The 12713-nt window shown below is 40.9% G+C and overlaps 3 protein-coding genes across 3 annotated transcripts in view; 1 reads left to right on the forward strand and 2 right to left on the reverse strand.

The window, feature by feature from the left end:
* Nucleotides 1–818: 818 nt before the first annotated feature.
* On the reverse strand, nucleotides 819–3440 carry LOC139643014 (pepsin A-like). Its single transcript, XM_071518127.1, has 9 exons — nucleotides 3367–3440; nucleotides 2960–3101; nucleotides 2607–2724; nucleotides 2364–2482; nucleotides 2057–2253; nucleotides 1849–1965; nucleotides 1600–1744; nucleotides 1229–1327; nucleotides 819–1034 (listed from the first exon to the last, which is right to left on the reverse strand). The coding sequence occupies exons 1-9, from the start codon at nucleotides 3423–3425 to the stop codon at nucleotides 897–899; spliced, it is 1134 nt and encodes a 377-aa protein (XP_071374228.1). The 5' UTR covers nucleotides 3426–3440; the 3' UTR covers nucleotides 819–896.
* Nucleotides 3441–7079: 3639 nt separating this feature from the next.
* prok1 (prokineticin 1) lies at nucleotides 7080–8565 on the reverse strand. The gene is made up of 3 exons (XM_071518180.1): nucleotides 8491–8565; nucleotides 7637–7762; nucleotides 7080–7199 (listed from the first exon to the last, which is right to left on the reverse strand). Exons 1-3 carry the CDS (start codon nucleotides 8563–8565, stop codon nucleotides 7080–7082), a joined length of 321 nt encoding a protein of 106 aa, XP_071374281.1.
* Nucleotides 8566–12137: 3572 nt separating this feature from the next.
* Nucleotides 12138–12713, forward strand: part of lamtor5 (late endosomal/lysosomal adaptor, MAPK and MTOR activator 5) — a 4591-nt gene continuing 4015 nt past the window's right edge. Inside the window, exons 1-2 of the mRNA XM_071518158.1 lie at nucleotides 12138–12268; nucleotides 12350–12411. Coding sequence (XP_071374259.1) covers nucleotides 12234–12268; nucleotides 12350–12411 — 97 coding nt within the window. The 5' untranslated portion in view covers nucleotides 12138–12233. The remainder of the gene's footprint in view (nucleotides 12269–12349; nucleotides 12412–12713) is intronic.

The raw sequence follows: 12713 nt of genomic DNA on the forward strand, positions 1-12713 counted from the left end.
TGTTGTCAGAAGTTTCTACCCATTTTATAATAAGATTGAATAGAATTTTCTTGAAATTGTCGACAATATCTTTAAATACTTGTGATCCCTACTTGCGCAAAAATGTCACTTAATTCAAGAAAACTAAAAACATGTTAATTGCTTTGAACTCTGAGTTTCAAGTGTCATCTGCAAAAGTGATTAAAGGTGATTCTGATAATGGTATAAAGAAACGAACACTGTTATGATACTGTGTACATGATCCTGTGAAATTAAAATATTTGTGTTGATTTCCCCATGGTTTCCTCTCAGTTTGAAACTTGTCCACCTTTCAACAAGCTGGTCCTATTCACAGGCTGAGATAGTGCCAGAGTGGTGAGATCTGGTCATCAGGTTATCTTGCGGCATATCCATGTGTGTCCTTATCAGCTTCTTCTAGATTACAACCTCGGAGGGAACCTGGCCCTCCGCTGTTCTGAGTACCGCTCGATATTCTATTCTTGGTCCATTCTTCCTTTACACAGAAAGGGTAGTGGCCATCCTTTGTGTATCCTCTGTAAAGGGTAGTGTTTCTCCAAAGAGAGCGGAAATGAACAGTCCGGGCATTCATTCTTATTCCTGTGACATTTCAGTGCAACAGGACAAAACTAAGGTAACTAAAGATATTCCTATGGTTTTTGCTCTATGAATATAATCCACTTCAGTTCGGTTGTAGTTACCACAGTCAGACTCACACAAGAATGCACACAGAATTGTTTTAATTGCTTATAATCTATTTATTGCAAAAGCAGCTACAACATGTTAACTTCTACATTGTAGTTTCACATTTTCACCAATACTTTACAACCATTCTTTAATAATACAGCCCCTATAGAAAATTACTGATCTATAGATGATCCATCAGGTGTCTTGCTTGATTACACAGACTTGGCCAGACCAATGTATTGAGCCTGGGTATCAAAGATGGCGTAGTACTCCCTGATGAAGACATCTCCCAGGATCCAGAGCTGGTCGTTGCCACCCTGGCCAAAGCCAGTGTTGCAGCCATAGTAGCTCTACAGAGAGACAGGAGAAAATTGATTTAACTCCCAAAATGTTCATGACTTGTTAACTTACAGACAATGATGCTATTCAGCACTGTTTGCACGTATGAAGGTGGTGTGTGTGTGTGTGTGTGTGTGTGTGTGCGTGTGTGTGCGTAGAGGAGGAAGAAGGTGGTTTGGGGGTGTGGAGGGGGGGGGCTTCTGACCTGAGAGACATATGCAGATGCAGGGATGGTGAAGGCGTGTCCGTTGAGAGTGAAGGTGACCTCAGGCATGCTCTGGATGTTCTGGCAGTTGACTGTAGCCTGTGTGCAGAATATCACAGAGTAGACATTTGTGAGGCAGCCCTAGTAGTATTCATTGGTGTTTTGTAGTCCTACTGATGGAATTATGAACAGCAACTTTTACACAACATAATGGCTTATGAGGGGTGACAGTTTAATTATTTTGGCAGGCAGGAGATTTGAGGGTTTTTAATACAGTGTCAGTGTTTTAATACAGTGTCATACATTGAATCCACTGTGGATTGAAAAATTGGGAAAGTTTAAGGTAAAGTCAAATGCATGGTGTGACTCACCTCTCCGTATTGGTTTGTAGAGGCTCCAACCCAGGAGTTCATGTTCTTGATGTCACTGGTTGGGCCAACAATGAGGGAGGTACCAGTGTCAATGATGGCCTGGCAGCCACCAGAGCAAGCCACAGTCTGTCCATTGATGGTAACACTGTAAGAAAGAATAGTAGAAAGCAGATCAGGCCAGGAAGCCTCTTACGATTACATTTGCTAAGTTACTCAACTTTAGGCCAAGAGTCACTTTTTTCTTCGCACCTGTCCATTTTGATCTGCCAATAGGTTTCTGAGGTCAGGGGGATCCAGGTGACCTGTCCAGTGTAGTGGCTGGCATCAATACCACCGAAGATCACCTCACTGCCCTGCTGCTGGTTGCTGGGGGAGCAGGAATGATAGATGTCATATATACACTTTACTATCACAGAAAAAAATAGCACAAGCCAAACACTCCATACTATTTCAGTACCTGCTCAGGTAGACAGAGAAGAGCTGCTGGGACACCAGATGCTCCTTGACCATATTGTCAAAGACAGGCACGACATTATCGGAGGCAATGGACTGGAAGGCCAATCCCAGGATACCATCAGCCTTCATGTTAGCCATGAAGGGAGCCTCTGTCTGGCTGAGTCCAAACACCTGGTTTTGCACAGAGATGCCACCCACCTGGACACACAAGGCAGCTGTCACTCACAATTCAACAGACCATAGCGACATGCCTGTTTGAAAAATAAGTCTAAAGAGAGTATGCATTTTGTTCTGGGTGTTTTGGTTACCTCAACAGTGTCACTGGCCAGATATCCAGTCATACTGCCGGTGCCATACTGGATGGACAGAGGCTGGTTGCCCCAGTGGAAGGTGGAGGACTTTGATGGGTCGAATTTCTTGTGGTTCTCTGCAAAGGAATTGTGTATTTTTCAACTGTGCATTTGAGACAATGTCAAGCAACTTGGACTTATTTGTGGAGTAACTGAAGTGAATGTGGGCTGCAATGCTAGTCTCAGTGGTAGGCTACTCACGGCAGGCCTGGCTGTTGCAGTAGACGGAAGGAATCCAGAGGTTGGAGGATCCAGTGTCAAAGATAACGCTGAAGGACTGGGGAGGGTTGCCAATGGAGATCACCCCATAGTAGGACAACTAGAACATATGTAACAGAGGTGCACATTGACATTAAACACATGACAAAGACCAACTTTGACCAAACCAAAATTTTGTATGTGGATCTATTTTGTGTTTTACAGTTTAATCCTTGTCCAGCAACAGTGAAAGAGGTGGATGTACATTCACTTTACTCAATATTATCATCTGCCAGCTGCTTGTGCATTAGATCAAAATCTACAAAATGTAAGTCATCTCTCTGGTCTGGACTTACGTCAGCATCGTTGGTCATAGGCTCAGAGCCACTCTGGTAGAACTTGATCATTGGTCTGTATGGGTACAGCTTCCTGTACTCATCCCACAGCCCTTTCTCGTGCAGGTATTCCCTAGCAGTCTTTCCCTTGATCAGAGGAATCCTGCATACAGCACAGAGGACAAAGGATCAGCAAAATGCAAGGCTGTCTGTCAATTCCAAGCTGAGGAGACCAGGAAGTTAACTCTCGTCTCCTACTTGCAGGCTTGTGCAAGTTTGAAAAGGCTTGATAGATTAAAGCAAGATGGCCTGTGGTTTTCCCTCAGGATAGATAGAACGATTTTCTTACAACAATTCAATCAAGTCAAGTGTAAAATAATGGTTAACAAATTAAGGTCGAGGTTGCTTTTCAGGCAAGTCATACTTACTTGTGAAGACATTCAGACAGAGCCACGAGGGCAGTGAGGACGACAAGCCACTTCATCATGGTTGGTCACTTTGCTGTTGCAGTCAGTGAGTGAGGTTGCAGTCACAGACTCTGTCCCTTATATACAGCATGTCAAGGTTGCTCCCAAGGTGGGGCCCAAAATGTCCTTCCGCCTAACTCAATATTGTGAGAAATGGAGATAAGAAATATGTGATATGGTGATACATAGCCTCTTATCTATAAGCAAATATCCCATTAAACAATGATAGTGATTTTATTTTTTGCTATAAAAATTCGATGTAAAATTCTTCTGTAGGAACAACTTGTAGGACCAACTTGCCGCACTATAGAGAGAAACTGATATTTTACTTGTTTTGGTACATTAATTAAAAAGAGAATTACAATTGTGAGAATTCTGCTTAAGTAAGTAAGTAAATAATGTGTATTTATATAGCACCTTTCAAAACCAGGGCTACAAAGTGATTCACAACAAATTGAGCAACAGATATGTAAAAGAAACTTAATAGAAATAAAGAAATAATGTCAAGGCAGACAATAAAATCAGAGCCACAGATAAAACTAATACTGACAAGACAAATCAATATATGAAGGTGAGTTTTGAGATGCCGTTTATAACAATCAACTGTGTTGGCTGATCTCACACTCTGAGGGAGGCTGTACCATAGTCAGGAAGTCATGCAAGGTAGCAACTTTGGAAAGTTTGTTGGATTTAACCCACATATAAAGTTGTGTGTCATCTGCATAACAACAATAAAAAAAATACAACAAAAGCTGCAGATAATGTGCCCCAGGGGTACAAAGTCAAGTGTACAAAAGGAGAAAACAAAATAGGCCTGAGAATTGACCCCTGGGGTACCCCACATGTCAGTGGAGCACAGAAAGAGACATGATCCCAGACAAGAGGAGAACCAGTCAACGGCACAACCAGATATACCAACTCAGTCCTTAAGTCTATCAATCATGATGATCAGTGTTGTCTAAAGCAGCACACTAAGATGGCAACTTCATTCTCGTCAGCAAGCATAAGAAGGTCATTTAAAACTCTCAGGGGGACTGTTTCACTGGAGTGCTGCTGACAGAAACCAGACTGAAATTTGTAAAAGATGCTTAATGCTGTGTGACAATCCATTCATTAAACGATTTGGGTGTTTTGCCTACTACAGTCCTCTATGAGAAACCTTCATTCAAAATAAGTAGGAAATACCATAAAAATTGTCAATTTTGTTTTCCATAGCTCAAGAACTAATTGGTTTAGCAATATGAATCGTATTGACGTAAGGTGGCAGAGGACTGACCTTTATTATCTGACTTTAAAATTAAGTAAATCATTTATACAATGTTGGTGCAAGATAAGTTTTTAATAGATTTGGCACGCTATTAATATGTTGACATTCAGATCAGGAGATTTGATGTTCAGAGTTTTGTTTAATGTTGATATCCACACTTTCCACATAAAAAGATATGGACCCAGACTACTTGGAAGCGTTATTTGATAACAATGTAACATACACAAAATATATATTATAGAGAACAATCAAATGAACACTGACATTTTTAAAGTTGTTTGGAAATCCATTCATCAAGCATAAACATACTGTATTCTAACTTTGCCATGAAATTTTATTTCATGAAGGGGTTACAAAATCCCAGTTGAAAATAAATCATTTAAATGTTAAATATATTTATTAAATATATTTTGCCTTGAATTTATTTCAAAATTATCAACTCAAGTATACTGTGCTGACCAGGAGGTCACACATCATAAGGCAGTGTGCTGGTGTCTCTGGAACTGCCCTAAACTGGTTTATATCCTATCGTTCAACAGGAATTTGACAGTGTTGATTGGCAGCTTTACATCATCAGCCTCGAAAATGACATGTGGGGTGCCCCAGGGCTCAAATGGGTCAATATTTTTCTCTATTTACAGTATATGATATCCTTGATACAAATTATTCATCAGCATGATATCGCTAGTACTTTTATGCAGACAATACTCAGTTGTATCTCTCAAAGTTCTTATAAGTGGTCCTAAACTCTTTCCAAACATTTCAGCAGTCCCCAGGCTCTTTTAGAAGCAATGTTAAGCCTGTGTCAAGGTGTCATCTTTTATCCAAACTTGCATTTTGAACATGTCAAGAAACTGGCTTTTTTCAATTGAGGAATATTGCCAAAATCAGTCCTTTTTTGTCTTTTCACAACACTGAATGGATTATTCATGCCTTTTGTGATGTTGTGTTTAGACTATTGTAATGCTTTGTCTACCTGTCTGAATCAGTCTGCCTCTGCAGCAAGATTGTTGACCGAGACTAAGAGTCACACATTACACCCATCTTGGCATCCTTTCACTGGCTTCCAGTAAAGTTGAGTTTTTATTTGCTTAGGCATAACCAGGCACTTGAGTACACTGCTGAATTGCTGCATCATTAATATCACAAAGCCCTTTAGGTTTTCAAACCAAGGACTGTTGGCTGTTCCAACATCTAGACTGAAGTCAACGGGTTTGCAGTAATGGCACCTAGACTGTGGAATAAAATGCCTCTCACTATTAGATTGGCTGAATCTGTTATGAAGATTTCTATTCTCATAGGTTTCAAATTTTTTTCTTCAGTTGTTTTCATTCATTAATATGAATATGTTTTGATCCTTGTAGGGAAAGGGAGGTCAGAGTCCAGGCTCAGCTACACAACAGAGAGGGTGAGGATTCAATGTGTTGCTCAAGGATATTTCAGCAGGGCGGATTCTTGCCAACATAGGTGCTTGAACCTGCCTTCTCACGACACCACCCTGCTGCTCTGTTTGCTCTCAAAATAAAATAAAATAAACATCTTTGATATCATCAAATTGCATTGTCTGAAATTATTGCACAGCAGTTTATGTAGTCACATGTATAGGCACAGGAATGTGTCTTTCTTTCTTTCTGTTTTCTTTTAACCATCCCAAGTGACGCAATTTGAAGACATCAAAGAAGATTACTTTTTCTCTAATTTTGAGAGCTCATTAAATTCATTAAGTCAGTAAAAAAAATTCTAAACCAAAACCTAAAAGTCAGTTTTGGTGGAATTGCCCTTTAAGTGATATCTGCAGTAATCAGATGTAAGACACATGTCAGATGCCTTTTACTATACATTCAGCTGTATAGAAAGGTCATGAATTTGTTCATGAACGTAAAGGCAGTGAGACTCTGATCATGACCTTCAAGATCACGATTACAACCACTTGACACTTCATTGCACAACACGCACTGTGTGACATTATGTTTATTCAAGCAGCATGAACTGAACACGGAAATGAAAACCCTACACGAGTACATATCAAATTATATTCTTATTATCATACTTTTATTTGCAAATATTTATACATTTCCGTTGATAAACACAAAAAAGAAATTTAATAGCGTAGTGTTTTAATGATTGACAATTAGCCTGCCAGGGCCCTTGTTTTCTATCAAGTAAAAAGTTGATGATGGTCTACTGTGGCACTGTGTAGCAAGTACATTGTCTTAGCATTTCTTTTTGGGCCTTGAGGTGCATTAATAGAATCCAGACAAACAATAGTGCATAGTATACACAAATGAAGAATATAGTCAGTAAAGATGGGATACGTATTTGTGCTCTCTCATAAATTATTGTTCAAGTCTTCACTTTGAGATGCTGCCTCTGCTGTGCTCTTCTTCATTTGGATTTTGGGTGTCCATTAAAAGTCCAGATTTTTGAAGTCGTCAGTACATCTGTATCTGCTATCTGCATACCTGGTGCACACCAAGTGGGAGAGACAAGGGCAGGTGTGATGTTGCCTTTTTCCTGGATAGGGCACCTGAAAGTGGGAATAAAATGGGGATAATCTGAGACATGTAGGATTTTGTCTGATGTTTTCAATCCTTCATCAACTCGCTGGCAAGTGCAGCTGCAGGTCTCAGAAAGCTGTTCTTTAAAGATCAGCATTCAGAGACACACATTGTGTTAGCAGAACTAATTGTTGCCATCTCCAGACGATCAAAGTGATGTATGGCTCTGATTACTTGATTCACGGTAGAGTAGATCAATAGACTCTGCAGTTATCAGCAGCTTTTCTAAAGCCCCTGCCAACCTGCCAGCAGTTGATATCATCTTAATTTCTGCTAATACAGAAACAAGTGTGGGTGAGAGTGAGAGAGAGAAAGAGAGCGAGAGAGAAAGAGTATATGTGTGTGTCTGTGTGGTGTAGCAGAGAGTGTGATGCAGCAAGATTAGTGACAACATATTTCTCCTCACCTTGTGGCTAAAGGGGTGGCATTCGTCCCCTTCCACACCTCTTGGGACACACATCCTCAGACCCCTCAGCCATAGACTGACAGCACAGCACTGTCCAAGACCACACTGCACGTCTCTTTCACAGGCCTGGAAGAGAGAGAGAGAGAGAGAGGGAGAGAGAGAGAGAGAGAGAGAGAGAGAGAGGGAGAGAGAGAGAGAGAGAGAGAGAGAAGAGAGAGAAGAGAGAAGAGAGAGGTAGACAGAAAGGAAGACAGACAAATTGAGAGATAGAGTCAGAAGAGTGTTCTTTTGATTCTGGATTGAATGAATTTTTATTTATGCTAATATGCTCTTATGTTTGTGCAGTGAAAGCCATTTTATCCATTGCCTGTCATCTCCCTAATCCATTTAGAAATGAATTTCAATCTGCGGACCGAATAATTTCCTCTTGTTTGTCCCGTGTATTTGAAGGGGCGTAGGATGTGGTCTCCCATCAGTCATTTGTAATTAAATCACACAAATGAACAGCCAGAGAGAATGGTGTTATTTGCATATATACAGTTTGCATATCAGTGGAATGAGGAAAACAAACCAGACACGAAAAGTCAAGGGATAGTAACGATTTGAATGTATATAGAGAACTTTGAATGTATGTACAGAAAGCTTCCTATTATGCAGTTATTGCTACAATATTACATAATGAAATTCTGCTTGTACACAAGATAACCCATCGGTTATTGCATTCAGACAACTAATCACAAATATTGATTAGATATGAACCTAAAAGCTCATAGATAACAAATACATAGATAACAATTTGTTCGTTTTTTTCTTCCAAATACAGTGTCAAAGTAAGAGTGAGACCTCCCACTCACCCCTGTGATGACGGCTCCTCTGGTCCCGCCGAGAGCCACCAGGAGGATGGACAGCAGCACCGCCCTGGAGCCCATGGCAGCAACAGGAGAACTGGACTCTCTCCTCAACACCGTGTTCAACTACTACTGTTCGCACTTTCTCCGGCACCTCAGTCATGTAGGTTCCCAGGACTCCTCAGAGGGGGGAGCCACACACTCTCCCTCTCTTTATCCTCTGCCGACCCCCCCCCCCTTCCCTCCCTCCCTCCCCATGTCTAAAACCTCCCCACGCCCTCTCTCCTGCTGTCTCCTCAGGATCTTCGTCATCTTATTCATCCGGATGAGGGCTGACGGAGGCTCGCAGTAGTTCCCTCTACTTATAGATCTTTGCCTGTTACGTAGCGTCCAACCAGACACCGTATATTTGCTGACAGGGTTACCATGAGTGGGGTCAAACTAACACAAACAATATAAAACCGCTATTCTGCCATAGATTGCATTTCATAAAATAATTAAAATGACATCAGCTTGTGAGTAAAAGGGCTGATATAACCAACACAGCAGGGGCTGAGCACAGGTGCCAGGAAATAATTGAAATTGTGAGCTATTTGTCTGTCTGGGGGAGCCAGGACAAGACAAATCAACGTCAAAACAATCTAAGTGGTTTATTGGAATTACCACCGACTGACTGATGGACAGGGGCTTCATGTAAGGCATTTATAGGTTGGAAAGTGATATTTTTGATCTTATTATGGGACATGTATTCCATGATGCCATGTAATGTAATAGCTGTCATAAACTTTGTCCGCCCAGAGTTGAAGTGGGATGGATGTTCTGAGTCAAGGCCTAAGGTTAAAAACTGAACTAACCTGCTTTGCCACATCGGTTCCTCCAAAATCAGTGTGAGGTGTATGAGCTTCATGACTTGTATGGTGTGCATGTATGGCGTAACTGTAATTTATAATTTGACAATAAAACTTGTTTTTTGTCTTTTGTGTTTTTGCTGAAGTCTGAAAAATTTATTTTTTCTGCTGTGGGAGAAAATAACTTGGCCAACTTTTTGTAAGGCTTTAAGGGGAGCTTCCTTTGATTATTCTCTCTTTGATTGACTATTTTCATTTACATTTTTACAAACAAATTAGTCATAATTTTCAAACTTTGAGCAAAATACTTTTGGAGAGAGGTTAGATCAAATTCCTCCTCACTAGACTAGACTTACTGGCCTAACTTGTTCGGCTACAGGGTGAAGCACACTGAATGGATAGCAGAATATGAACGATGAGCCTTATTTTTTGCGAAATTACATAAATAATGGTCATATCCATGACAAATGGGCAGCCATGATATATGGCAGGGTGGTGATACACTGACTCTGAGTCACATCTCTATTCAGGGTCCAGCTCATTTGCTGATTTACTGTGGTGCCATTAGTTGTAAAGTGGCTATAAGCAGCAAATGGTGGGATCCAGAATTTATGCCAAACCCCCCTTTGGCACTAGATTGAAGAATGTTTTTTTTGCATGTGCGTGTGTGTGTGTGTGTGTGTGTGTGTGTTTGCAAGAGAGGTAAAGAGAGAGAGGTTGAGTATTGTATATGCATGTGCACGCATTTGCATTTGCATGTGTGCTTGTGTGCGTGCACGCTCGCATAGTGATGGGCAGCAAGGTGTCAGTGGGAGCAGCCAGACTCTGATTTAAGCAGTGAGGAGAGAAATATGAGTGAGAGAAGAGGAGAGGACGAGTGAAAAGATAGAAGAATTAGAGGAGAGGAGGGGCAGGATACCCCATGGGTTAGTCAGCAGGACATTAGGCTGCTGCTCTGCAGGTGATGGATTCCTCCGATGCCCCGGCCACATAATTACATTCACCCATTTCTGCCCTGTCAGCAGAAGTATTGAAGCCTCACCGTCTTGGGACAGGCAGCAGAAATCATACAGGGAGGTGAGACCTGGCAGTGGCCTTCAGCCACCTGCAGGAGAGACACATCAACAAAATCCATCAGCACCAGGCTGGGAGCAACAACACTCCTACTTTGTACTCATGATATTAATACTATATTTTATGTTCAGTAAAAGAGAGCATGTGGAAATCAGGGAAGTTAATCATTATGTTGGTAAATGTTTCACGTGTTTGTCATGGTTCCATTGTCACTGATGTACTGATGTTCAACTCTGCAATGATTACTGTGATGGTAGGGAAGCTGGTCATGATTTTCTTTCTGGGCATGATTTCGATTTAAATTAATGAGGTCCGAGTGGGCGTCAACACTTCACCTCTCTGTTGACTCAATGATTCATGATGGAAGAGCATGTGACCTACTGTAGTTTCTTTAGGTGACTGCTGCTGCAGAGCAACTGCTTCAGCTGGAGTTTTGACTTTCATCCTTGTGACCTGGGCAAGGAAAGGGAACCGGAATGCCAAAACAGATTATATATTTAGGAGGAAAAAGAAATCATAGCCTAAGTTAATGTAGTTTATAATCATGCAGTTATATATCAAAATCACTTTTTCACCCTGGCAGGGTTTCATTATGTGACTGATTCAGTTTAGAAAATAACTCCATTTGACTGTAGTGACTGGGGTCAGAAGAAGCCCGGCATAATCATTGCATATATATTAAACATATATATCAAATTCTGATAGCAGAATATGACATCTGCCTTGGACATATAAAAACTATCCAATGAGTTAAATACAGTTCATGTTAAGGGGGCAAAGCTTTCACATAGGCTGCATTTCTTTATATGGAACAAGCTTACTGTAAGGTGATATAGTGCAGAACATACAGTAACGCTATTTGCCAATTACAGGATGGATATTCAGAAATAGGCTTCATAATTTTTTTCTGAGCACCTTATTTAAAAACGCTACCTTTTCACCTCTTTATGTCCGCCTGAATAAAGAGAATGGCAGTTCAGTGGAGCAAGCTAATAAGAGAGCCAAGTCTGCTGCATAAGAAACAGTTCGGCTGTTTCCCCAGAGCTGCTGCTGCGGCTCGGCCTGCTGGGTGAAGACTGCAGATGGGAGTCAGCATGTCACATCTTTGTTACCTGCATGTAGTGTTGTGTGTCAACAGACTTTCAGTTTCACATTTCAGCTCCCTTAAGCATTTGTCAGTCATGTTACCTGTAGAAGTGATGTTATGGGTCACAAACTCTTCAGGGGCTGCCTCCTGCTGAGATCTCAGTCTCATGATTGATTGATTTGCTCTCTCATACTCAAAAGCATATAATTTAAAAATTAATTGGATAAAAAAAGTAAATCAAGGATTTACTGCAGTGCACAGGCTGTCTGAAAACATCACAAACCTTGACTGAAAGGTTGAGGATGGAGATATGTTCAGAACAACTGTTATTTTTGAATAAAGGGATTTGCAAATAGGCTATACCTAGGCCTAATTATATTACTATTAAAATACACATTCCAGGTTCTTTTAGTTAACGTGTATGAAAGCATACATAAGCATAAGTCACATCCAGAAATGACAGGTTTGACACAAGTAATAACAGTAAAGCTGCTCCCCAACCGCAAAAACACACACACACACACACACACGTACACACACACACACACACACGCACACACACACAAAAATATACGCAGACTGTAAAAAACAGAGCTTCGTGTGTTTTGTCCCTCACGCGGACCGTTAGCGCACGTGACAGTCAGCTGACTCTGGCCCAGGAAGATTTGAGGAAGCAGAAAACCATAACAACAAATCACCTTACAAAACTTAAAATCTACACTTATATACGATTGTTAATCATGGAGTCGACACTCGAACAGCATCTCGATGATACGTAAGTCCTTACCCGACTCTGATTTACTTATATTTTAAATCTTTGAACGTTAAAGACGATTTTTTTTTTTTTTTTTGGCAGCATGAAGAATCCAGCAATTGTGGGAGTGCTGTGTACGGATCAACAAGGACACAACCTGGGCTGTAAGACAACACATCCCTGTCTTTGTCTATATAATACCTTCTTGTCCATAACCTTGTCCAGCTTGTTGTAGTGGGAAGCCGGTAGGAAACTGGTTTGACTGGTTGAAGTGCAGCTGGTTGTTCATGATGCTAACGACCTCAGGTGGAAAGAGAAGGAAACTGAAATGTTTCAGTATGTATCAACCGGTTGAATATCTAAGCTGTTCAAGCTATTAAAAATCTCACTTGACGCGAGTCCAAGTCATGTGACTCGACTCCCCACCTCTGCCTTAAAGTAAACTAGTTCCCTTAAAAGCACCCAA

Source organism: Centroberyx affinis, unplaced genomic scaffold (genome assembly GCF_046629955.1).
Source record: "Centroberyx affinis isolate AG114_WGS23_722 - 3 ecotype Tasmania unplaced genomic scaffold, CSIRO-AGI_Caff_v1 ptg000555l_1, whole genome shotgun sequence".
In the NCBI taxonomy this organism is placed as follows: domain Eukaryota; kingdom Metazoa; phylum Chordata; class Actinopteri; order Beryciformes; family Berycidae; genus Centroberyx; species Centroberyx affinis.